The sequence below is a fragment of the Accipiter gentilis genome, chromosome 19, assembly GCF_929443795.1.
Source record: "Accipiter gentilis chromosome 19, bAccGen1.1, whole genome shotgun sequence".
In the NCBI taxonomy this organism is placed as follows: Eukaryota; Metazoa; Chordata; class Aves; order Accipitriformes; family Accipitridae; genus Astur; species Astur gentilis.
Window position 1 is genome coordinate 19,085,244 of NC_064898.1, and position 27,793 is coordinate 19,113,036.

The 27,793-nt window shown below is 41.2% G+C and overlaps 1 protein-coding gene across 2 annotated transcripts in view; it reads left to right on the top strand.

Annotated features, from left to right (window-relative positions):
* The window catches only part of NOX4 (NADPH oxidase 4), a 107,765-nt gene that overhangs the window by 40,146 nt on the left and 39,826 nt on the right, over window positions 1–27,793 (top strand). For both annotated transcript variants that reach the window (XM_049823458.1, XM_049823459.1), the window contains exon 12: window positions 7,994–8,054. In XM_049823458.1, coding sequence (XP_049679415.1) covers window positions 7,994–8,054 — 61 coding nt within the window. The remainder of the gene's footprint in view (window positions 1–7,993; window positions 8,055–27,793) is intronic.

Below are 27,793 nucleotides of genomic sequence, written 5' to 3' on the forward strand. Positions count from 1 at the left end.
GTCCTCCTTCAGCAGATACTTTAATCCAAAGGTGTCAGATCCCTCTCATAAGTAGTTTTTTTCTGATACTATGAAAGTAAATTTACGATGTATAACAAGCATCTACTGACTTTAGCAGAGAAGTGTGTTTTCTCCCATCAGAGGTAGCGCTTCTAGGTTACCTGCTAAGTCAGGTCAAAGAAAGGTCTAGGAAGTGCAAGAGAACGTCAAAATGAAAAAAACCAAGCACAACTTTTAATCATAAATACAGTTAACATGTGGACAAAGTATTAGAGGAGATGAAGTGCCCTGCCTTTCTGTCCTAAAATTAAGAGCAGCTGACTGGCTGGGATCTGTGTTGTAGGCTGGCAAAATACTGTGTGCGCTGGTAGGGTAGTTTGGAGAGACACAGCAGTCCTCAAGGTGTTGGTGATCCGACTAGAATACCTATTGATGCTTTGATGGTTCTTTCCATGAGTGCCTCATACCACTGGGAGCCAGTTAGTGCAAGTCTGGAGGTGCCCTATGGTTTCTGCTCAGGGATAATGGAGAAGGAACGTTTTGTGCCATTCAGTTTTCCCTGTTGGTGCATTTGTCAGCTCAGCACAGTGTTGCTTGGCAATGTGTCCGCATACCCTTGGAGGACTTGGAGAGGCAGCCTTGGGCAGAAATGTTGCTCTGCTGCTTTTCACTCCTTTAGGGACAAAGGCTTGCATCCTGAGCATCCCATAAGGAAGTGGTTTGGTTTTTCCCCTAGCTAGCAACTTGAAATGCATAAATTATATGGGCTGAATATTGCTAGGATTGAAACATTTTTACTATATTATAGGGAGTTGGACTTGATGATCCTTACGGGTTCCTTTCAACTTGTGCATTGTATGATTTGTGATCCAGTGAAAAGTAATGTGTCTCCTGGGGTGAAAGGGTAGTCAGCAAGTTTTTTACTGTGATTGAACTGCAGAGGTAAAGAAATACTGACTCGTCTGTAGAAGTGTATCTTTGTAGTGCGTCTGTAGCAGCAATAGAGTAGCAGTTGGGCTATTACAGACTTACTAGAAAACAAACAAAATAATTTCATATTATTTTTCAACAATGTGTGTATTTTATGCAACTATTGGTCTATTTACAATCCTAATCTATTACAGTAAAGTTCTGTGTTTTCTTGTGGTGCAAGAGTGAAATCAAGGAACAAATGCTCACAGATTGAGACCTAGAAAAAAAAAAAAAAAAAGATAGTTGAGAGTAATTTAACAACTGAGACTTCAGGGAGTGAAGTAGCGAATGCTGAACTACAGATTCACAGGAATTAGTGGGTGTGGGTTTGTGGTTTATGTTACAGAAGAAGTTAGACCCCAGATGACCAGAACAATCCTTCTTGGCACTGCAGCTGACCAGTGATGCATCTTGAGCATCCCACAGTGTTATGGCGTGGTTTTTCCACTAGCTACACTGCAGGTGTTTGGGGTTGTACAACAAGGAGTATAAGGGAATGGAAAGTGAAAGGGAAAATTGTTTGGGGTATGTTTCTGCAGCTGGACTGCTCGCAAGCAGTCAGCTCTGCAATGGGAGGGCTCTGGCTGAAGCAATGAGTATTCAAGGCATGGTGGTCTTGCCTTGATCATCCAGACACCCTTGACACTTAAATCATGCTCCATGGTTAGGATTTCCCCACGTTCGGAGATGTTATAATGTCTGCTGTTGTCTGCCAGTTAAATTAGGAGAGCTATAAGGCCAAATCTCTAACAGGGAAAGCTCTTAGACAAAATCCGATCTATAAAGTAACACGACACAGAAAAATAAACAGAGCCATTTTAGAGAATCTCCTCGCCTTTGAGGCAGAGAGGTATTTAGAAGAGCAACTCCTCATTAACTTTTTTTCCTGTGAAATTTGCTTCTTATGGGATTCATTAGTTAAAACAGGGGTAACCCGGTGTAACAGGTCACCTCCTGTGAGTCAGACTGAAGTCTAGCTACTATTTTTTGGCTACCTTTATATAGCATGCCTGTGTTTGTCATCACTCCTCTTCATTTTCTGATGTCAGGATGAATCATTTTAGGAATGTTTATATCAGTTCTGTATGAAACCAGACAAGCTACAGCTTACTGAGCTTCCGAGGTTCACATTTTCTTGTCAGTTGACAAAATTGAAAATCTTTTCTTTCTTTTTTTTTTTTTCCCCCCCATCTACAGGAGGGAAAATAAGTTGGTTGTGTTTACTTCTTTTTTTCCCCCCAATTCTGCCTCTTTCCCAAACATGCTAAGTCTTTAATGTGTTTTTCTTGATCTGTGTAAGGGTTCATCTGAGTCTGGAGCAAGGATATGCTGATGAAACAGGGTTCGTGGTGCAGCTGGTTTACCCTGGCAGGTGGGCAGAGGGATGGAAAAAGATCAGGGGCTCAGCAGTGTTTACAGTCCCTGCCAGGATATCTGCAAATCCATATTAGGATCGTATCGTGGCTTTTTCCCCAAAGTGAAAGCCGCCTTTGAAGGAGTTTCCCTATATTTAAACAAACTCCACAGTGAGATTTTTAGTTCCCCAAATCAGACGAAGATGAGGTTTCACTTTGTTCTTCCAGCTGTGGCATAGATATTCTTTGTAACTTTGGGCACTGTTCAGGCCACCTACTACAGCATCAAACACAGAAGTTGGTGTTTACTGTGGTGTATCAGTTCGAGAGCAGTATCTCCACAGGAACTTGTAAGGAGCTTTATTTGCAGAGCTACATGGGGGTACATAACCTGGGCATCCCTTTCATCTCCTTTTTTCTGATAATAGGTGTTCTGCAGTGTTATCCTGCTGTATGCATTAGTGCTTCTGAGAGAGTGCATGTAATCGTGTTCGCAATGTAAAACTGATAAATAAAATACATTTCAAGTATGTATTAATCTAGTGGTGCATTAAACGTTAGTTAATTAGATTATTAAGATTGTTAAAAACTATCATCTATATTTTATCTCAGCATAGAGATAAATAGTAGAGCTACAGCTACCGGTGAGTGTAATTAATTTGGTGGCTTATAAGCGTAAAATTCTCCAGGGATTGTTGCAAATTCCCTATGTGATAATTTGCATTTGTATTTCAAGTTAGATTGAAAAAAAAGGAAAAAAAAAATATGGAAAGGTGTTTTTTCATCAAGATGTAGAACAATCTGTATTCCATTAGTTTTAACTACATATAAGATACTATTCTCACTGCTTTGAATGTGAAAATACATTTAAAAAAAACCAAAAATAGGCATTGTAAACTTGGTCACATGTGATCAACAGCTCTGAGGAAATCTACCAACTTTCCAATGCTAAGAACATAGTTTGGTTCCTCTGAGGGTGTAAATCTGCACAGCTCTTTTAAATTTAACAGAATTCCTTTGGTTTTCAATTGGTTTTGGAGGATGACAAATGCTGGCAGATATTCTGATTAGTGTAGACGTTCCTACCTGTGAAATCTTTCACTTTTTAAAGGTATAGATAGCTTGAGGTTAGAATAAGATTAACTTAGCTTCACGTAATTACACCATCTATCTGCCAGTTAGTTTGTGTACCACAGCATTTTAATCAAATGAGTGCGGCAAATGAGGTTCATTTAACTCTTCAAAATGCAGAAAGAACTACTGAAAAACTTACCACTTGTGATCTTTTGTTTAACAACGTCTAATGTCCCTTCTCATTACAGACTATTCAAGTTAGTATTTTACCTGTTTGGAAAACATTGTTTATTTAAGGTAAAGGAAGTAAGAGAAAAGTATTTTTTTATTTCAAGATTGGCTAATCTTTACAATTTCCTCTTGGGCAGTGTACTGGGCAATAAGGAAAAAATAAGGGGCTGCGTGCAGCTCTTGCTACAGAACAGTTAATAGTCACTGGATTTTTTCTTAGGGCTCCCACATTAAAAGGGTCAGGGAAATCCAAGCACTATTTGCCAAAACACATTTTAAAAACAGTTTTAATTCTTTTTGTTTACAGCTGCAGACAGGACATCATGCGTTGCTGAGGCCACTTTGATATGCCTTTATTTGACCAAGGCTCATATCATTATTCTCTTGATTTCCAATTCAAGAGGCTGCTTCAGCTTGTGCTTTTCTTCCTAGAACATAAATAGATGTCAATTTAAATGTGTGTATGAACTGACTGTAATAAGGATCTTGAAGCAGTATTTAGCTATGTAGTGTTTTAAAGATGAGTTATTAAAAGTAAAATTAAAAGTAAAATAGGTGATCAGAGACTTAGATATGTAAAAATGGACAAGACCATCATAATCCACAAGATTTTTGACACTTTCTCATAAAATCCTCATAGAGAAATTGATGAAGTGCAGAGTAGATGAATAGGCAGGGAGGTGGGTGGAAAACTGGCTGAACTGCTGGGCTGAAAGGATTGTGATCAGTAGCATGAAGTCCAGCTGGAGGCCAGTCAGTAGTGGTGTACCTCAGGAGTCGATATGGGTTTGCAAATGCTACAAAACTGGGAAGAGTGGTTGAAACACTAGGTGGTTGTGCTTCCATTTGGGTGACCTTGAGAGGCTGGAAAAATGGGCTGACAGGAACCTCATGAAGATCATGAAAGGGAATTGCCAAATCCTGCCTCTGGTGTGGAATAACCCCAGGTACTAGTCCGTGTTGGGAACTGACTGGCTGGAAAGCGGCTCAGCAGAGAATGACCAGGGAGTCCTGGTGGACACCAGGTTGACCATGAGCCAGCAATGTGGCCTTGCAGCAAGGAAGGCCACCAGCCTCCTGGGCTGTATTAGGCAGAGCATTGCCAGCAGGTCGAGGGAGGTGACCCTTCTCCTCTGCTCAGCACTGGTGAGGTATATGTGGAGCTATGTGTCCAGTTGTGGGATACCCAGTACAAGAGAGAAATGGGCATATCAGAGCACAAAGGGCCATGAAGATGGTTAAGGAACTGGAGCATCTCTCATATGAGGAGAGACTGAGAGAGCTGGAACTGATGGAAGAGTGAAGAAAACAGAGCCAGACTCTTCTCAGTGGCACCCAGTGACAGGACAACACGAACTGAAATACAGGAGGCTCCATCTGAACATAAGAAAAACCCCCACTTTTTCTGTGAGGGTGGCACAGGTTGCCCAGAGAGGCTGTGGCGTCTCCATCCTTGGAGACATTGAAAGCGCAACTGGACACTGTCCTGGGCCACCTGCTCTCGCGTACCCTGCTTGAGCAAAAGGATTGAAGTAGCCAGTCTGCAGAGGTGCTTTCTAGTCTCAGCTATCCTATGATTCTGTGTTTTCATGGAAAAGGTTAAATATCTGAGATGATATTTTCATTGCACTTCATTACGCATGCCCAGTGGTCTGTTAATAACATGGGAAAGTTTACCCACTTTCATGATTAAACTTCTGGAAAACTGTCTTTGAATGTTTTCTTAAGCTTCTGGAATCTATTCTCTAGCAGTTTGGAAAAAGCCACAATTTGGAGACTTAATTGTGTTTACGGAGATGAGAGAGGTAAAATAAGCGTTCCGTGCAGTAAAACCATACTTTTTTAAAAGTTAAAATTACAGGTCCATCGGAAAGTCTTAAGTTGGAAGAGGCCTCTGGAGATTGTCTGGGTCAACCTTCTGGTGCAAGGGCCGTAGATTAGGTTATCCAGGGACCTGTGAAGCTGAATTAGCAAGAGAAATTGCACCATTTCTCTGGCTACCTATTCCGTGGTGAAGAATATTTTTCTTATATCCAGATGAAATTTTCCCTGAATCAACTTGTGCCCCTGGTCTCTTGTCCTGTCACCGTACATGGTGCAGAAGAGAGCACCTTCATCTTCTCTACAGCTGTATTTTTAGGTATTAGAAGAGAGTGGTGTCCCTGAGACTTCTCATCTGTGGGTCACACACATTCGCTTTTTGACCTCTCTTTGTATGTTAGGTTCTCCAATCTTCTCATTGTCTTGGTGGCCCTTTGCTGGACCATCTACAATCTTGCTGTCTCTCGAACTGAGGGAAATTCACTCTGTGTAGCGTAGATGATGCATGTGTTTCTTTTGGTAAGATTTAGCAGCACAATAAGATTTTTCCAGAACTCTCTGAGGAACTCTTATACCCAGTTATAGGTATCAAAATAGGCTTCCTAAAGTCCAAAGAGAAATAAATCTCTTTTTTATTAGATAATTTTTCAAAGTAGTGCAGAAAGGAGTTAGTCAGAAGGGTAATGTAAAGGATAACAGGTTTGAACCTATTCTGGCTGGAGACAAGGGGTATTCTGCCATTAACTTTATTGGAAAGAGGGAATGACAGACAATTTTATAGAAGATGTGCTGAACTGGGACAGTGCATAGTTGGGCTAAGAAAATCACTCAACCTCCTGTGAAACACAGAGAGCCCTGGGACAGCCCAGACTGAAAAATAAACTCTGCTAAATGCTTTTATAGAAGCCCCCAGGAGAACAGATCTTTTTGCTGCCAGTATGCAACTTTCTAGCTGAGAGACTGCTTACCTACTTTTATATGGAGAATTGGTCTTGGTATTTTTGTTGGCAGATATTGCAACGAGCCACAGCAAATACTGGCCTTGTTGTGGGAGGTTTGTCTGCATCCCTCCCTTGATGCCATTTTTTTGAAGGCTAAGGCTTGCTGAAATAATTCTGATTAAGTTTCTGTACCAAATTTTTATAGGAAGACTTTAAAGATGGCAAGGAATTGAATATTAATCTGTCTAGTAATTGGTACTCTTAACAAGAATGCTCTTCCCCATCAGGAAAATGGAGTGACTAGCTGGGACATTGTATTCCCTGTTCTAGGTTTGCCAAGGCGTAGAGAATACTAACCTTTTATCTGTGTCTGCTGCTAAATAAGGAACTGATAGGAACTGATCCTCAGCCCTGAGACCAGTGGTTTCCCACTGCCTAACAGATAGATTATCTTGGGAATGCTAATGGTAATGGTCCAGAACAGAGCCGAGGAGTGTCCTCACAAGCACGATGGATGATTGAGTATTTGGTGCTTGGATTCCCTACCTGCGCCTCTTTTATTTATAATATAGATGTGTTCCTTGAATTTAAGCCCTCTCCTCAGAATTCATATTTGTCTGTAGCAGTAGAAAAAAAAAGACAGGAGTGTCATCTGTTGGGTGTTAGATTCATGATGGAGCTTGGATCAGTCATTAACAGGTTCTAAGAAAGGCATCAAAACTCAGTAGTAATATCTTCTATCAAAAAGAAACCAATGCTGTTGGTTTATAGAAGGAAACTGAAGAATCTTTTCTTGAAGAATGGTTGCTTGCCCTGTTTATCATTTGGTGTACCTGCAAAAGCTGTCCAGACAGTGCATTTGAAATCTCCCTGTAGCTAACAAAGAACAAAACTGAGGGGGCTCCTTAGACTTTTGACATGGCTTGACTGGAGGTTTTTAGATGCCATGGTGTGGATAAGATTGTGAATAATATCATTCCTGTGTTGATAGTCACAAGTAAGTAGCCCTGAGGTGAGGGCATAGGTGCAGAGTGAGAGAATGGTGGCTGTAAAGTGATTTTTATGATGTGCCATGCAGTCTGGTCTTTTTCCTTTGCAAACTCTAAGCTCTTGTGAAATGCAGCAAAATTTCAGTTTCCATTTAGAAGAAGGCATCACTTGTGTGAGTGATCAGCTTGAAAGCATGTGCCCTGACATTCAAGAACCAGAAGTCTTTTAAATGCCTTGTTTTAGGAGTGATGGGGCAATTGCTGATTTTCAATGATAAGTGTCAGTAGTAGAGGGAGTAGTTCTGTGCTGTTGTATCCTCAGTTGGTATCATTGCTGAGTAATGCTTAGTGAAGTGGCTGTTCCAACGCACCCCCCAAGACAAGCCCATCCCAAACTCCTCTGTGACATGAAGAAAGGGTTAAGACTGTAGGGAGACTAGCCATGCTTGGCTTCCTGAACTGTACTGATGCTAGACTTGCTTTTTAAAGGGTATGGCTGCTCAGGAATGACCTATTTGCATCAGGTTCTATCATAACAACTGTACTTTGAATGCATTTTGTTATTTTCTTGTTACTCAGAAGTGGTCCTTAATATATTTAATATTTTTAGTGCCCTACAGATACCAAAGCAACGTTTGGGGTCCACCTTAAAGTAGTAGGAGACTGGACAGGTATGTAGAAAAACAATTCCTTTTCAGAGACAAATACCTTTACTTGAACTGTTATCCCTTTCTGGCTTCAGTACGATTGTACCTTGATTGTGGTGTATTCTTACTAGAGATCGTTCATGCTTGTTTTCCCAAAGTTGTTTTTATTACATTCTTGATGCAACTCCTGCTTTATTCAGATGTACATTTCTTCAGGTAACAAGTTTTCCCAACTACTAACAGATCTTCTGATGGCAATGTAACGATTTTCAGCGGTCCTCCGTTTCTGCCTCTTTTTCTTATTTTTCGGTAGCCTGCTACCCCTGTGCAGTGCAGTGCCTCTCTGCGTAGTAGTGCCTGCAGAAATGCTGAAATGTGCAGCTCCCAGATAAGCGGATTTTGATGCCAGCAGTTTGGATGGCAGCCAGGTTAATTAACGCCTATGGTACACTGAGATTACAGGTTGCTTTCATGTTCTTCCATGCTCTTCCATTGCTCTTTGAATGTCCTCCAGACCAGGAGTGTAAGCCAGGATTCCCTGCAGAGGAGAATGATAATTCGCTGCTCCCTGTGACAGTTGTATACTCAAGCGATAGTTGTCATTATTCCTTGGTGGCTGACTTTTTTCTTGCTTAGCATAGCATTTCCTTGCAAGGAAGACAAATACGCAACACCTTCTTGTTCATTTCTTATGAAGAAATGTTTTTCATGTTAGTTTGTATCAGCTTGTGTGTTTGTGGAACTGAGTCAAAATGAGCTTGTCGCCCTAAAAGCGATTAGACCAGTTCTGGGAAAATAAGTCCATGAATATCCGTTGAACTTGGTCTGGCTGCATACTTGGCTATGGAAGTCGCTGAAACTTTAACAGGCAAAGGTTAGGAGGGCAGTGCCATATGCATGTGTGCTCCTTAATCACCCTGATGTTCTGTTCGTGCTCCAAGTATAGGGTGTTGGCCAGACAGAGGCAGATTATGGGCCTAATTAGCCTCTGGCCTGCCCCAGTATGATGGCTCTTCTGTTGTTAAGCATCATTCCTACCTGGGAGAGGACTGGAGGCTATTGGGACAAGCAGAGTGGAGAAGTGCTAAGTAAATCAGTTTTCCAAAAGAAGCAACATCTTTTAAGTTTTCTGATTGCTTCTGTGGCATGAATTGCCCTCTATTAGCATTTAAATGTTATTCTCCCAACTCAGTGTCTATATTGTCCATTGAGAGACAGGTCTGCCTTGGTAGGACTGTATGAGATTCAGGACGCTGTCACATTACAGAGACCGTTTGTGGTAGTAGTTTTGCTAAACGGGGATATCTCTCTGTGACGGGTTGACCCTGGCTGAACACCAGGTGCCCACCAAAGCCGTTCTATCACTCCCCCATCCTCAGCTGGATAGGGGAGAGAAAATATAACAAAAGGCTCGCGGGTCGAGATAAGGACAGGAGAGATCATTCACTATTACCGTCACGGGCAAAACAGACTCAGTTTGCAAAATTAACTCAATTTATTACAAATCAACCAGAGCAAGGTAATGAGAAATAAAATGAAATCTCAGAACACCTTCCCACCACCCCTCCCTTCTTCCCGGGCACAACTACCCTCCCGGATTTCACCACCAAGCCCCCCCAGCGGCACAGGGGGACAGGGATGGGGTTTATGGTCATCACACGTTATTTTCTGCCGCTTCACCTCCTCAGGACGAGGGCTGATCACACTCTTCCCCTGCTCCAGCGTGGGGTCCCACCCACGGGAGACAGTCCTCCACGAACTCCTCCAACGTGGGCCATTCCCACGGGCTGCAGTTCTTCACGAACTGCTCCAGCATGGGTCCATTCCACGGTGTGCAGTCCTTCAGGAGCACACTGCTCCAGCGCGGGTCCCCCACGGGGTCACAAGTCCTGCCAGAAAACCTGCTCCGTGGGCTCCTCTCTCCACAGATCCGCAGGTCCTGCCAGGAGCCTGCTCCAGCGCGGGGTTCCCACGGGGTCACAGCCTCCTTCGGGAACCCACCTGCTCCGGCGTGGGGTCCTCCCCGGGCTACAGGTGGAGATCTGCTCCCCCGTGGAGCTCCCTGGGCTGCAGGGGGACAGCCTGCCTCACCAGGGTCTTCATCCCCACGGGCTGCAGGGGAATCTTCGCTCCGGCGCCTGGAGCATCTCCTCCCCCTCCTTCTTCACTGACCTTGGTGTCCGCAGGCTTGTTTCTCTTACATGTTCTCACTCCTCACTCCGGCGGCAGTTTCTCTCCGTCCCAACTTTTTTTTCCTTCTTAAAAAATGTTATCACAGAGGCGTTACCACTATCACTGATTGGCTCGGCCTTGGCCAGCAGCGGGTCCGTCTTGGAGCCGGCTGGTATGGGCTCGCTCTCTCTCGAACACAGGGGAAGCTTCCAGCAGCTTCTTACAGAAGCCAGCCCTGTAACCCCCCCCCCCCCGCTACCAAAACCTTGCCAAACAAAACCAATACACTCTCCCGGGGTCAAATGTGCTGTTGAGAAGCAGACAGTTCACCCAACCCTTTATGCTGCATCTGTGCCATGGAGCCCTGTTCTCACTCGGTCCCTTAAGCCCTGTGACAATTAATGGTTTCTAATCCTCTGACTGTTTGAGGAAGGATTATTATATTTGCCACGTTCCTTATAATCTTTCTGAAGTGTGCTGTAATGGCTGCTTCTGCAGACAGAATATTGGGCTGGAGAAGTTTTTATGCGACATACTGTCATTTGAGCTTTTCTCATGACCTATTCTCTCAGCCTTTATCCTATTTATTCAAATTCTGTTTTGTATCACATTTTCACATTCCTGACAGTTTATGCCTGTCTCCAAAGAGAGTTAACAATTTATTTCAGAGAACTCAATTACAAGCCTAAATTAAAAGGATGCAAGAAGAGTGCAGATATGCTGGGAAATGCAGAGAAGAGCTAGTTAGATTTAGACATTTCTCCTGTTGCTGGCTTCAGCTTCTGCTGCCTGCACCTCGAAGATGTGAAGGAACAATTTCCTGCCATTAGTTGTAAGGACTTGAGTGGGGATACACACTGCTGGCAAACCAATTCTGCAAGTTATGTTTTGGGTCAAGTCTCTGACACTGAGTCTTATGTTTTGAAAACTTAATAGAATACCTCGTGGCCTTAGTGACTTTGTTTTGTAGGTTGGGAAAGCAACTGTGTGTCAAGAGAAAAGATAGCGGGTAATAGAATTATCATCTCCTGATGAGAAGTTGCTGTTATGGAAAGTCATTTATTGCCCATATCCCAGTGCATATAATTTTAAATATCCAATAGAAGAAGCTGCAAGAAGCAGCTTCTGAAAAAGGCAGTCACTCTAGAAATAATTTTTGGCATAGAAGCAGATATTTAGTAGATTTTCAGGCAATACTGTTATTTGCTTTTTAAAGCAATGATTTGAATAAGGAAAAACATAGGACAGAAAAGGTAGGGAAGAGAGGAAGAAACCTCGGAAATGGTAGCTCTGAGACCTTTGCAAACCAAGTGGTAATCCAGACTCCTAACTGATGTATTCTTGCTCCATTGAAATCAAATGGTACTATCTGAGCTTAGAACAGCTGAGAGCCTGCCCTTCTCGGAAACAGGTTTGGATAAAGGCACAACATTCCCTCCCATTATGTAGGCAGTGGCATCCTTTAGATAAACTTCCAATACAAATCTGAGCTCTTTCTTTTCTCATCTGTGTTATGGTGGTGTTAGTAACTGTATTGTGCTTAGCTTTCATGTTTGTCACAGAAAACAGAGACACACAGGCACTGGTATTGCTGTAATGTGCCCTCAGATGCCTGTGTAGCACATACTGTCACCTGGAATACTTCCATGGCTCCCTTTTTAGACCTCTGACCTGTTTATGTGTCTAGTTTAGGATGAGATGAGCCAGGCTTCATTCATTGTGAAGAGAGTCTACATACATACATCACTACCTCAGAGGTAGTTAGTTTAGTTAATTGACAGTCAGTTGTGATTTTTCCCATGTGAAAGTTCCTAACGTGAGTTTTCCATCTTTTGTCATGTGCCCTGGGTATTGTGAATAGTAGAACAGCTATTACAGACCTCCCTTAAAGAATGGGATAATGTAATTACTATCCCTGTGCTGACATGTGACTACGTAAGTCAGCACCTATTGTATTAACAAAACAGTTTATGGCATTGTGGTGGCTTGTACTATTAATGCAGTTCATCATATTACAGAGACGAGGCCTATGGCCGTAGACCACAGCTTAGTTAGCCTGTCAGGATTTCAGGACATGGTTTAGTGGGCATGGTTCATGGTTGGACTTGATGATCTTGAAGGTCTTTTCCAACCTAAATGATTCTATGATTCTGTGACTTAGACACCCAAGGTACAATGGGTTTACAGTGGCCGATCTGTGGTAATTGCAAACGTGAAGCCCTGCAGGTTGGCTTCGCCCCGTGGCTCAGAGCTAAGTCAGCGTGTCTTCCTCTGCAGCTGCCTGGCAGTTACTGCAGCTGAGCTGGTGGATGGCAACTTTAAACCCTGCAGTAACATTGAAGTCCCTGCAATGGCTCGTGTACGGATCAGAGCTGCGAGATCCATGAATTAGCTAATAATCTGATCTTGCTACTAGCCTCCCCTCCAAACACCTCTTTTATTCTGTTTCTCTCCTATCTCTGTGGTCACCCGTTTCTCCTTCAGCTTAGAAGAAATTGTTGGCTTGGTATTTACAAAAGGGTTTTTTGAAAGTTTTTTTTGTCCCACTTACTGTCTAGTTTGTCGTCAGCGTTGTCACCTATCGGCCTTATGCTTCCTCTGTCCTTGCTGCTGCCTCAAGTACTACTGCTTGTTTAGTTTTAAAGCTGACATTTCATCTGGCACCTCCAGAGGGAAAAAGAGAGGCCACCGGCCATGCCTCATGTCCAACCACTTGACAGCAGTGAAAAAAAACCACGGCAGTGTTTCAAGTCACTGTGTCTCATTCACTAGACAAACTTCAGGGTGCGAGACAGAAAGTGATATTGATGATGCCGAAATAACAGACTTCTGAAGCCATGCAGCATGTTTTTGTGGAAAACAAATACAGAGCACTCAGAGGTGTTAAGGTGAAGTGCGTGCCTTACGGCAATAAAACATTGCTGTTATGTTGCAGCCTGTTGCTGGTACAAATTGAGGTGGGACTGTGTTTAAAACACTGCTGCTGTTCTGCTCTCCACGGTAATTTTTATCTTGTAGTGACATCATCCGGCTGTGTAGTTGCGTATGATCCTAGAGACGTCTGCGAGGCCTGTCCACCATTCTGAGCAGCATGGTATTTATGGTGGGGATGCCATAAGAGCACTTTAATACCACCCATTGAATCTGAGACTTCTGTCCTATAGGTTACTAAATGTCATGCTGACAGGAGGTGTTGACGTGTGTCGGAACTCTCCAGTTAGAGCCAGAACGGACAGATCATGGGGTACCGATCCGCATCACTCTAGTAAACTCTAGGTCTCATCAGAAAATACGTATCTTTGCTTAATTCTTACATACACAGTTGCTGAGTCATTTAGGTAGTGACTACCTTATTTTGAATCTGATGTGGTACAATGTGAATTTTTGTCAGATAGTTAGATATATAGATATATCTATATGTCAGATATATTGTCATAGTCCTTTTTCTGGAAGGTCCAGATTTGGAGCAGGAAGTTTCGGGGAGAGGGAATATTTTTCAGTTAAAACCAACAATTTTCCAGAATATGGCAAATGTATGAAAGCATGGATCTTGTTTAACTCCCTATGGAACTAAAACCTGAGACAACTTAGAGTACACACCCCAGATTTCTTATTTTTAAACAGAGAGAATTTTTAAGGCAGTTGTTTGGGATGCTGAAGGCTGACTAAGGATTTTTTGCATGCTTCCCAGACGAAAATAAACATACCTTTTGAGTGGCTCTGAAGGAAGAATGATCTAAACTTGCTGGGCTGGGAGGGTTTGTCAAATTGTTCAGGAGTATCTATGTGACCTTGTTATGCCCTTGCAGCTCCTGGTTTAGAGAATGCCTGAAGCATCCCAAGGCTTGCTGTGCATTGCTGCGCTTAGCTGGAATTTATCAGCAAGTGTAAGAGCTAGCAAAGAAGCAATATTTTATTGTCAGGAACCCCAGGGACAGTTTTAGAGATATTGAAATAGTGGATCATTCAGTCAGTATCTAGTATATTCTTAGTAGATCTTGATTCAGACTGGACAAATGTGTGAAACAGAAGCTGACAAGAAGGAATAATAAGACTACAAAGTCTGCCTGCAGGATGTGACAAGGTTGTCCAAGGATCACTGTAACTGCTGCTGAGTTTCTTTAAAAATATCTAGTCACTGGTGATGAACAGTTGGTCAACTGTTTTATTATTACCTCAAGCTCTGTTTGATTTCGGCCTTTTTTGTTCCATAGTAGCATGTATTTTGTTGTGTTTGGTTATTCCATGAGATTCCTGCCAGGGTGTAGAAGTGTTAATGTTGTGGTACTGTTGGTTGTTCCAGCAAAATCAACATGTGGTTTTGGAAGCAGAAGTCAGAGATGGGATAGATGTTATTTCCCCCTGTTAGATTTTATGACTACTGATTCTTATATTGTCAGTGAATTCTACTTACACTTCTGATAGCAGAAGATAGCAGAATTGAGTGCTAAAAAGGTTTAATTGTGTTTCATTTTATATAATTTGACATTAGTAATAAAAGTAATACTGTTACATTACTGGGAGGTTAAAATGCCTTAACAATATAATTAGCTAAAGTGTGCCGTAAGGAATACTAGTTTTATTCTTTGTTGCCATTAACATTCATTAATTATTTTATTTATGACTGCAAACAAGCTCACTAAAAGGATTAAGAGAATGGAGAAAAAGGAGAACAGATTTAGTTTACGGGGTCAATGCTGAAAGCCCCTTTCTTTTGATTAAAGAATTAAGGCTGAAGGTGAACACATCTGAATTTTTGGCTGCAGTCCTGGATTGTTTTACATTACTTGAACTCCAGCTGACTTAGTACCAAAACAGTATAACTTTCGTCAACTCCAATTTGAACAGTTAATGAGTTTTACCTCTACAGGGAAAAAAAGACTTTTAGATGAGAAAGTTGCCTGGAAGGAAATTTTCTCCTACTCTGAAGTATTTTCTTCATGCATCCTGTTATTTGTAAACTTCCACCTTTTTACATATTCCAGGATCTTTTTAATCATGTAACTATTATAGAAAATGGCATGGCTGAGTGATGTAAATTATTTTTGTCCTTTGACATAATATGCACAGGATGTGTGGATGTTGCTGTGGTTAAGAACTGATCCAAGAATACAAGGCTGAAAGATTCCTTGCCATGCCTCAGATGTTTTAAATGCCCTTATGAGCTACAGGAATGAAACCTGTGGAGCATATTAACATGTAGCAGCTGATGGGATCTAAATGAATGTAGTGAAAAAAAAAGGCAAAAAGCTACTCTCTACTTTGAAAATAGAGTCACAAGATAGAAAAGCTCTAGGATATGTATTTGAGTGGACTGCCAGGCGAATTTCTGGTTTTGTAATCACTATCTATATGCTGTGTTTGCCTGTTTAAGAAGGCAAAGTTGCTGTTCTGGAGTTGCCTGTGTTTCACCATTTTTCTGTTAATCTTTGCCTAGGGAAGCAAGTCTTTGCATAGTGCCACCATTTTTCTGTTAACCTTTGCTTAGGGATGCTTAGGGAAGTCCCATTCTTGTGGTAGTTTCTGTGCAGGGGTACACCAGCTGCTTCAAGCAATGAATATACAAAGTCTGGCTGGACTTTCTGGTTCCTTTGTATGGGCACCTTTAACAAGCTCAGGTGTGTAATGGATTCTAAAGAAATGAGAGAGTTCACATCAAAATGCCAGCTCTTCATGCATGCCTGCACTTCCCTGGGGGCAATAGTGGAAACCCCTAGATGCCACTCAAGTTTTACTGAAGAATCCCTACCAAACATCATCTTGTTTTGTTCCCAGTTCATTGAAACTTCTCTCTCAACGACAGAAGAGAAAAGCAGAGACACTTCAACTTGGAATTATGAGTTACCACACTTTAACTATTGCTAGTTAAAATAACTTAAAAGTAGATTTGAAAGGTTTCTTTTGGGGATCATTTTAACAGGTTGTTAAAAATGCGGTAGTTAATTAGGAAAAATATATTTCAAATTTGGAACATTAAAAAAAATAGGAAAAACTTCTGTAGGAACTGCTGATATTTATAAACTTTATGGTCAGAAGGGACAGTTGTCTTTCTGCACTCCCAATTCCCACATCATGCTTTAGAATTTCTTAGAATAATTTCTATGCAGAAGTTAACATAAGCCAAAACCAAAACTTGGGGTTGAAATAATCTGCAGATTTTTCAGCTTCTACCTTTGGATGTCCATGGACTCTTTCTGTGCTGTTTGTGAAAATGAAGCTCAACTTTGTGATGATGTCATAATTTAGTGGGTTTTCCTGTTTGGGTTTTTTTGTTTCCCCCTTTCCTCCTTCATTTCAGAGCAAGAACCACCACTGGATAATGCGTGTGCATTTTAGTTGTTGCCTCTTTGTGTGCAAATACGTACAGAAAATGAGCATGGCACCTTTGAACCTTTGATTTAGTTGATCTGTTGTTCGAAGTTCAAGTTTTGAAACCTTGCATTTGCCTGGCTCTTTGCTTTCTGCACCCTCTCCACTTCTAACATTCCTTTTAAATCCAGAAGCGGGCTTGCTTTCAGTAGAGGTCTCATCATTGACTGGGGCTGTGCTATGATTTAAAATGCCATAAAGACCACCAGCAGTGGTGCTTGCTGGGCTATTCAGAAGACGTACCTATCCTGCTACCTTGTATTGCTCCTTATTCCTTGGTCTCTCCTACCTGGCTGCTTATCTCTACAGGTGCCTTGTCTAAGCTTGAATCGGAAGGGAGAGGGCCCATCACTTGCTCAGAATTTGTTCTGTGCTCAGCAGGTTAGCTCTATGGGCGTTAATTAAAACGCCTCCAACATTGCAAATGTCGTCATGATCAAATAATGTGGTCAAATGACACTTTCACCCTATTTACACAGCAAATATTGTATAGCTCCTTGTTAGCATGATATTAGTGTTGAAGTTCTGCTTAAGATATCCCACCTCCTTTATTGCATTTTTTTTTCTCCTTCATTCCGTAAGTATATTTACCCCACTTTTCACCAGCTGCATGTCCTCACCCCAAACTTCAGAATTCCTTGAAACAGCAACTGACTTCCAAAATCTTTTTGTATCCCAAGATGCATTAAAATCAGTGCTGGCCTTGTTCATGTGAAGCAAATCCTACACCACGAATTTTAGCATCAACTCCCTACAGCCCCTTGCAACCCAGCTCTGCATTCGTGTGCCACACACCTTCCTGTTGCTTCATCCAGTCCTTTGACTTTCGTATGTGCATTGTTTCTCCGAGGCATCGAGCAGTAGCTGGAGAATTTGGGTTTCACCCTAAGGAAATACAACCAATCTGTGATCCAAGAATTTTTGAGGGGAATCTTGCAGCCACAGCTCTTCTCTGCCCCAGTCCTCCCCTGGAGATCTGTCGCATGAAATCATAAATATTATTAATAAAAATCTGCCACCAACCAACTGTATAGTTATCAGCTGCAAAAATAGACTTCCTGTGAAAAAAAGGGGTGTGTGACAGCTGCAAAAGTGTTACTTCTTCCTTTAATGAAACAAACCAAACCTCAGAACCTGCATGGATAGCACCATGTCATGACAATAGGCCAACAGCAGGTTTCCACAACTTCTCAAAATAGAAATTTTGGTATCTGCTATAAGCAGAATAGAAGAGTTTAACTGAAAATGTTTATGGCTATGCAGTTTGTATGTACTTAAATGACACACAAAACTGCATGGTAGTCACAGCTCTGTACTGGGCTATGAACCTCGTAATCCCATGCCTCAGAAAAGTGGATACCCCATGCAGAACACAGATGTGGGGGCAAGTTCCTAATGTGAATGGAGTCAGACTGCCAGTGCAATCCATTTTTTAATATAAAGGCCTCTTTTTGTGAGTGTCAGTCCACTAAATTAATTTGTAATTACAACCCATTTTTTTTCTTTTATCAGGCTTTGAAATTTCAGAAGGTGGCGAGGCAGAAATGCCTTAAATACTCTATAGAGTTTAAGATGCTGCAAGGTAAATGAATTGCTAGTGCATCCGAATTTTGAGTGAAATTTGAAATGGCAGTTGCTACGTGCTGAACGTGGCTTTTCTTAATGAGGCTCAATTATCTCAGTATTAACTAAAGCGCTGCGAGGAGAAACTGTAGGAGGGAATTCATAGGCTGGAAATGACTTTCTAAAATGTGAATGGGATTGCAGCCTTGCCCGTTGTGGTACGCAGAGTAGAGTGTGCCGCGACAGCAATAAACGGCACTTTGGTATGAAATACAGCAGCTGATGGGCAGGGTGCAGTGTGTATTTTGTTTCACTGACACTATAACCCACATTTCTGCAGCTCAGGCATGTTCTTGTTCTTCTTTTTCTTCTTTATTTCAAGTGCTTTTTGCTCAGAATAGGGATAAAGTGACAGAGCTTGTTTCAAAATGGATATCATGATTCTTCTTATTTATATAGTTTGCGACATTTGTAGCAGATTAGACCAAAGTACAGTATAATGAAATAATATTCCATGAGAGGCCAGTTTTGTAGGGAGAGGTAATATCTTTTATTAGATCAGCTGAAACAGCCGGAAAAAACAGGTTGTCTTTCAGGCATGCAGTGCCTTCAGCAGGTTTGACAAAGAGGCAGCAAACTCAAAGCAAAGAGCGGGGAATGAAGTAACACTCCCTGTTACTTTTTAAAGCAATTTTTTTCCTTGAGAAATATGAGCCTTAAAATTGCCTAGTAAATGAATGGAAGATGCCCCCCTGCCTTTTTTTAAAAAGGTTGATTTACCTTTTCCATGAGAAATAATGTTTCTTAAAAAATACATATGGTCAAAAATACTGTCTGAAAGCCAAAAATATCGCTTGTAAATGCTCTCCCTACTGCCTCTTAGGATTTGTACGTCTCCAGCTTTCTTTATCTTGTCTTGGCTGGCTTCCCAGTTTAGGGTATATTTGTTGGAATATGCCATGGTCTCACTCCCTCCTGGAGAGAGAAAGCATTTGCATCATGGCAGATACAGTCCGGCTGGCAACTCTAATTGGGGAAAGAGACGGGCACGTGACAAAACTCCACTCTGACTTGCATGAAGTGCTTATACATGCCCACATGTATATAAACTTCCAGCATTTGGGTGTGGATTTTACATTTTAATAGGTTTTTTTCTCTTAAAATCTCAATATCCCACTCAAACATTTTGATTGAAAATGTTTGACCATCTACAGAGAGTAAAAACTGGACAATGCTCTACGCAAAGCCTCGCTGTGTTTTTAGTAATTTGAAGGGACCCTGTTCTGTATGTAGAAGCCGATACGCAGTGGATGACTGTTTAGCTTTGTGACTTACCTGGAACCAGAAAATATTAAGTTATGCTGTAGTAAATACCATGATCATGAGTAAGAGAGAGTGCTCCTCTGCTGGGGAGAGAGCCTCTGAGGTCTGTGCATCCAAACAGGTACATTTGTGGGTTTATGTGTGTTGGACAAGGGGGGACTCACTCAGTGGAGGGTTGTCGTTACCGATGGCTGTTGACACTTTTTTCAGAGTTGAAAGGGGACTTGGGGAAGGGGAGGAGTTTCAGAGATTATTGGCTATTTTGAGTTTTGCTGAAATGGCTGCCGTGATGATTTTACTGTACTGTCGACGATAACTAGTGCGCCTACAGCCCCCGAGAAGCCTCCTTGTGTTACGTGAAATGAAAATAAATCAGTGGGCAGGTTGTGCTCTTCAGTGCGATCAGCAGTTTTAAGGACTATCTCTGCCCATAAATTTAACATATTCCCTTATTCATTACGCACACTGTAAGTGCCATTTCCTCAAGGAAAATGCCACAGACACCCACACATGTTTTCAAAGACGAAGCTGTGATGCTTTGCTGTGCTTTGCCAAGTGGCTGGTGCCAGCCCGACTGCACAGGGCTTTCCCTCAAGGATTTCACTTACACTGTGTTAGCTGAGTATCTCTTGAGCTTAGCTGTGACTGGTTTGAAAAAGGCAAAATTTATAATTAAAGGAAGACATTTTTATAATTTCTGTTATTTGATGTTTGCATTTTTTTTAATGGGTTGAGGGGATTATGCTAATTGTGCCCCATTATTAACAAGCATGGCAAATGAAATTTTCTCAGTGCAGTTTCCAAATAAAGCAGCATTTCATTAATCCAGAAATTTGTTTAGAAATAATATTTCTTTATAAGTCTCCCATACCTCTCAACACATGTACTAGCATGTGCCATTTCTACATGAAGAAGTTTTTTTCATTTCTGTGCCGGTTTGTATTGCTGAACTTGTACATGGATGCATTGCTATATGCCAGGTCATGACTGGTAACTAAAAGAATCAAAAGATAAATATCTAATCACAGCTTATAATGATAAGAATTGGCAAAATCACACTTTTAGAAAAGTACATGCCAAACCGTTTCCTTGCAATGCTATGAGGAACTGTGCGATCTAAGTCATGTTAAACCACTGGTTCTTTGTTCTAGAAAATAGTTATCAACGTAGTATTACATGGTAACATTTTGAAGGTTTTCTTTCCTGTCCAAGGCTGGGAATACTTTTTCTGTTGACTTCAGTCGTAAAAGACTTTCTGTCATGTAAAAACATGTCTATTTAATATTTCATTGCATTCATAACATCGTGATAGTAGAAAGGTGGAGACGACAATCCGGTAGAAAATCCTACAGCATATTTTAAGGAGAGTCTACACAAGAGCTAGTGCTAAGTAAGCAAATATATGTATTTTTAAGAAATTATTAATTAAGAATAAACAAAAAGTACCTGGACTAGGTTATATACAGTAGTTTATTTCAGGGAGTGGGCAGGCTTAAGCTCTCAAGAATGACTTGTCTAATTCAGATGTAAGAAGAAATAACAGAATTGCTCACAGCAGGCTGAAATGAAACCAAACTTTTGATACATTTCCTATTATACTTGTGTACATTATGTTTATCACCTACCCCCCCAAAAAAAGAGGAAAACAATATCTAATAGCTCATTTCATTTGCTAGTCATTCAAATTATTTCCTGCTAAGGTTTTGATATTGCCCTTTGAGAGATGTTATAAGAAATGGAGCCTCAGATGTGATTAGATCCTTGGAAAAATTGTGCATTTCTTCCCAGTGGATCATCCCCAGTTGCCTAGCAAAATTTATATAGAAAATAGGATCTGGCTGAGCTCTGATCACTTTATCCTGTGTTATGCTTCAGCGCAGCGAGTGCTAGGAGTGCTTTTAGAGAAGAACTTGTATGTGTTGTCTGAAAGACACAGACAGCTGAAAACACAGGAGAAATTAGTTTTATATATAAATGGAGTTCCTTTTGTTTCTTATTTGGAGTCTTGTTACTGTTATTTCTAACATTTTAGTTTAGCTAAGTGGTTGGCTGGACAAGGGTTTCCCCCACAGGGTGTCTATCAGAGCTGTCTCTTCCAAGCACCATCTCTTAAGTATTCAGCATATTTCAGCTTTGTGTCTGGCCCTCAGCACAGACCCTGAGAATAACTTAGCACCTTCTTCAATGTATGTATTCACACAGCTTAGCTGTGAGGAAGTAAAAGTTATGCTTAATGACCTTACTAACATCAGTTAAGCCTCAGTGATTAGCAACATCATTCACACCTGCAGCTGGAGGCAAGAGGGCTGGGCAATCTCACCACTACCTTATATTGCAAGGCAGGCAGCCAGTGTGCATTAACAAGGAAACTCCTATTCTTTTTTGCAGACTCTTTTTCTTTAGCATTTTCCCTTCCTCTCCCATCCCCGCCCCAACTAAGAGAAGCCAGCATCTAACTTGCCCAGCATCTATGAAGCCTATGGCAGGGCAGTGTCTTGGCTGTGTTTATCAGCTGTGGGGACAGCTGCCTTCTAACCTGCTGTGTCCCTTTTCTCAAATAGGTGTGGTTTAGCAGTTTTATCCAAAGGTGGCGATCAACAGAAACAGCACAAAATACTGGTATTAATATTTTTTCTTCCCATAAGCAGACCTGCTCATTATATCAGTTAGTGAAATTTAGGATGACTTTTAGGAAAGGAGCTGACATAAAGGACTGGGATGTACTTAGCGGTGATGTGTCTATAAGGCATCCTTTGCTAGGCCAAAATCTGCTAGTGCTTCTCTCTTGTTCTGCTGTAACGGAGGAGAAGTGCTTCGTACAAGACCGGCCTGTTGTGTGGTTTGGGTACGCAGAGCATTTTGTGCATCGCCCGCCTCAACAACAGTGGCCAAAGATAAAATATAATTTTGTCAGCCTTACATCACCCCTTGTGTTGCACAGAGAAACGTTCATTATCTTGACTCCAAGTCTCATGGCATGTAATTTTTCACTCCAAAATCTTTCTTCTTGCCTACTTTTACTTGGGAGGAAGTAAAGCAGATGGAGCCAGGCTCTTCTCAGCAGTGCCCAGCGACAGAACAAGAGGCAAAGGGCACAAACTGAAATACAGGAAATTGTTTTTAAATGTAAGAAGAAACTTTTCCACTGTGAGGGTGGTCAGGCACGGAAACAGGTTGCTCAGAGAGGTTGTAGAGTCTCCCTCCTTGGAGATATTCAAGACCCAACTGAAAATGGCTGTGAGCACCCTGCTCTCGCTGACCCTGCTCAGAGCAGGGAGATTGGACCAGACAATCTCCAGAGATCCCTGCTACCCTTAACTATTCTGTGATTCTCTGAAATTATTATACAGTAACTCATCTGCATATTTGACTTCAATAATGAAGCTGTGTCTGTATCAGTAAGAGGGTGAAGTGGTCCCATGCTTACAGTCTAAACTGAGACCAAATATGAATAGGCAAGAGCTCAAGAATGAGTTCCCAGTGACTGCTGATGGTGTTGTTTTGATACAAAATTTTAGCCTTGGATGGGATTAATTTCATTATTTTGTGACAGCCATTTAATACTTTTAATGAAAAGTTCTTGTAGCTTGTTCAAATGCGTAAAATATATTACACTCGCAAACCTATTTATAGACCTGGCTAAAAATACCAGTGCATGTGTGCATGTGGGTACATACTGGTGTTTGATATATTTGGTGACAAACTAATACACATGGCTGGAGATGATATGACCATGACAGCCCAAGAATAACACTTTGGAGTCATGATAATTTTTTCCATGGAGACATCAGCTCAGTGCTCAGCAGCAATAAAGAGAAAAATTATTAGGAGAAGAGTAGAGAATAAAGCAGAGGAGATCATTGTGCAGCCGGGTATTTTTGTGGTGCTCCCAGGACTTTAATCCCCTGTGCAGGTCTGGTCCTCATCTCTCAGACAGAACACTGCACAAGGTTTGGGAAGGAATGACAAAGATGATCAAAAGCATGGAAAGGCTTCCAAACACAGGACAACTGAGTATGCAGGGACTTATTGGCCTGGAAAAGAGATAATGTAGGGGAATATAGCAGTGGTCTACAAAATCATGCATAGCACTGGAAGAGTGAGTGGGTAGGGCCTGGCTATTCACGGTTTCTGCCAGTATCAGAACTTTTGGCTATCAAATACAGTCAGTAAGACGCCATTTCAGAGCAAACATAAGATGATGGATCTTCATGTAGTAGGTGAGAGACACATGGAACTCCTTGTCAGAGGATGTGGGATAGACTAGGAGGTTTACATGGGGGACTGGGCAAGTACTTTAAAGGGAAGTCAAGGCATTAGAGACAATAGACAAAGCACCGTAGGCTCAGGAGATCCACTGAGATAGAAACAGTTGGAGGCTGGGAAGGTGAGAGCAGGAGGGTCTTGCCCTGTGCGGGTTCTTCCATAGGTGTCTGCATGTGAAGCAAGATAATTAGGGTAGGGGGGCCCTTGGTGTAAATCTGTACAGCCTGACAAATTGTGCTTTTGCTCAGCTTGTTAGAGGCAGCTTTGCGGTGCCGGATAGTATTGCAGTAATTGCACAGCTGGATGGTAGCTCCATTTCAGTGTTAAAATCCCTTGAAGCTTTTGAAAGCTTGGGCTTTCTCTAGTTTCTGTATCGGATTACAAGTTACAAAGAGAGAACCAGTTGAACTCCCCCTTTGCATAATTTGAGTCTTTTCTTTGTGAATGTAAGGATTTTTTAGATCAAGTGTCACAACTTTACCTTAAAGCCAAACAGGGGTATACTGATGCCTCATCATTTCTTCTGGCATGTTGTAAAAGAGGAAAGTGCACCACTAGTGAATAAAATGGTAGCTGAGCCTCCCTGCACTGGCTCGTGGGAAGTTCTAACATCAAAGTATGGCCCTTCATGGCCAAAGGGAGATACTGTAGAGCTCAGCGCTAAAAAAATCTGCATAAATAACATTCGCTTCAGAACATGTATCTATAAAGATATTTTTTGAAGTTAAAGTTAGTGGTTTGTGTTGTTTCTAAAGCCTGTTTTACTGTTGCACTGTGTTAGTGTTGAGTTGTGGAATGCACTCCGCTGTCATGACTGAAATAGGCTTCAAGCATAGTAAGTACCTCTGAGAAAAAAAAGTTTCTTGATTAAGACATTGATTTTGAACTCCAGCAGTGTAGCTAATCTCCAGCTCTGTCAGGGAATTGCTGTATGACCTACAGAAGAATTTCTGACTCAGTATTGAGCATCAAGGCTGCTTAACTTTGGCGTTGTGTCCACTTCTCTTCACTGGCTGTCTGGGGAACCTGAGTCTGGCAGCGTAGCTAATAGGCGCTCTGGGTTACTCACGGCTGTCTTGTCAAGTTAGACATACAAAATGCAGTCTAAATATGGTCCTCAGCATCTCTCTTCCCTGCTTTGAAACTAAGCAAGTGATGCTTTTTCTTTCCCATCATTCATCTTCCAACCTTTTAAGGTTCCTTGGACATGAACTGCCTTTTACTCTGTTTATTCATTGGCAGATATATGAGTATACACACAGAAATGATGTAGTATGTGTGATTATAGTGTAAATGAGGGAGGTCTAGATAGAAATAAATCTGTCCAAGCTAATTTTGACATAGTAGGTGGGGTATTTTAAAGGCGTGGGAAAGCACCTAGAGTTCCAGCAGGGAAAGGATGTGCTGATGCCAGAATCAGGGAGGGAGAATGATTTCCAGCTGGTAAGCACATAGCTAGAGAATAAGAAGGAGCCGACTACTTTTTAGGAAGCAAATGCAGGTTAGGAGGGAAAGCAGGGTGTACAGAGACTTTCTTCAAAGATAGGAGGACTATTCTGCAGGTCCAGAGTGACTGGAAGGGTCACTGCTGACCTGTGTATTGATTAGTTGATTTCCTTATTTTGTCCCCTCTCCTTAAATAAACTAAAGTCCTGCAAAAGAAAATGTTGAACAGAAGGACGATCGCTGTTTACTCACCTAGCTTAGAAAATGAAGAGACCAGTTGCCTTTCTGTAAAAGCTTCTCTATTTCCCTTAAATAAATTTAAACAGCAATTTTTAAAATAAAATTGTCAACTTTTGGGGGTTTTGCTATATTTTAATTTTTTTTTTTAGTATCTCTGTAAATGGTGGGTTCTAATTATTCTTTCAGATGACTGATCTGGAGGGAAGGAAATGGTAGTGAAAAAAGAGGAGAATTAAATTCTGTGAGGCTTAATGGACTGAGAATCATGGAGTTTAAAGCTGGTCAAAAAGCTTGTCTCTTCGTATCCACAAAATATGTATGTTTCAGGGGAATTCCAAGGCTTATGATGTAATCATTTTGGAACCTTTAGCTCATCAACATTACTTCATCATTGTTTTCTTTCCTCCTCTTTTAATATGATGGAGGATATTTGTAGCACTGACTCTTCAAGAGAAGTGACACTTCCTTAACTTCAGAAACTTTCGCCATTAATGAGCCACAGGTCAAACTAAAATATTGGACATTTCAGTTTTATGCCATCTTGTTGCTCATCATAGTTTTATAGCCCTTAACTGGCAAAGTCTTCTTCCTAAATGCTTTTTCTTTTTACAAGGCACTGAGGAACTACTTATGACAGCATTTCCAAATTTACAGAGCTTGAAAACAAGTCAGATTAGTGGGTCTCAAATCCTTTTAGATGCAGTTGGCAGTCTTAAGAAAGCTGACTTAATTTTTTTTTTTTTTTTAAATGATTGCAAGGTGCTGAGGAGCTATTCATGACACAGAAGGTGCTCCAGACCACTCTGTATTTTGCTTAAAACTAGGCAGATTTTTTTAGTTTGAAGTTGCAGGGCTTTCAAGTGTCCATGTGGTGAAAGATGGAACTGAGATTTGTGTCTCAATGAATGCAGAAGCGCTACAGGTACTTACAGAAACATGACTGCAAAATACCAAAATGCATGAGAGTGTCACTATGGATAGACCTTTTGGTAAACAGCTAGGCTTCTGGACCACAATATTCTGTACTTTATAACTGATGACACTATTCTGTTCTCCTATTCTCTGGTTGCTTTTTAGTCCCATATCTGTTCATTCTTACGAACTTTGATTTTAAAAGTAATCCATAAAACTGATATAAAAAATCTTTATTCCATAAAAACCAATTACCATCAGTTTTACAGTGTTCTTAATTGAGTCAATTGCATGCAATTCAACCTGTTTTTATTAGAGGTTCAGTGTGGTCTGAAGCTGTTATTTAAAAGGTGGTTTGGATAAACAAAACAGTAATATCTCAGACTTCAGTTATATACTGCTGTGGCCTCATAGGTACAGACCCATCAAACTCTGAAAGAGCAGGAATTTGATTTTTCAAGACCCTTGGAATTCAGCGGATTGACTTTGCTGTTATTTTCTGTAAAATATTTTGTAACAAGAAGGAGCAAGGAAAGAAGAGCCACAAGACCTGACTTTTAAAGTCAAACCTGACAGAACTGCAGTGTTTGACTTTTGGCATCATCTTCAGAGTGCTAAAGCAGTGAGAGCTTCAGGGATGTGACAGCTTCAGAAAACAAGGGCAGTGCTCCCTCTGCCATAGTGTCTGTCTACAGAATGTGAATAATAATGGGGTTTAGTTCACGGGGACCTTCTATACAAATTATTTTTCTTTGCTTTGAGAGCCCCGGATATTAAAATATTATCATAAAACTTCCCTTTGTGTCTCTTTTCACCTCTCTAATAGTGTAACCTGGAAAAAAGGAAACTTGACTGTGTAAGCAGTTTGAATGGGCTTCAGACCATAGGTCTATTCTTGCACACTTTTTTCTGGCATTACCGTTTACTCACCATGGCGAGCAGAACCCCATTGTGCTTGAGATCAACAATGTCATGCATCTAAATATTTCAAAGGGAAAATTTCCCTTGAAATGCATCCTTCTGTCCTTGTAAATTGGTAACTGGTTTGTCATTACAGGTATTACAAAGACGTTAGTGGGCGTTTATACTGAGATTCCAGCAGCTGACTTGGGAATATGTTGAGCTGGGAGGCGGGAGGAAGAACAAAGGGTGGAAAAGAGGGAAGAAGAATTAGATGAGAGACAGGGAAGAGAGATATATGTAAGAGGACAGATTAAATCTCTAACGCTTTCAATGGCAAACTTTCTTTTCTCCTTTATAGTCTACAACCTTCCTGATTTAGGAGGACAGGGTATAAGATTGTGTTATTACATCCAGCCCTTAGTCATCACAGGTAACTGTGCTACACATTTAGCTAAACATATATGATCCCAGTGAGACTGCCTAAATTTAACTGAGGACTTATCAGTGTTCAAGGATTTGGAACGAACTCTACGCTCAAAATGAAAGCCAGGAGGAAGTGAAGACACTCA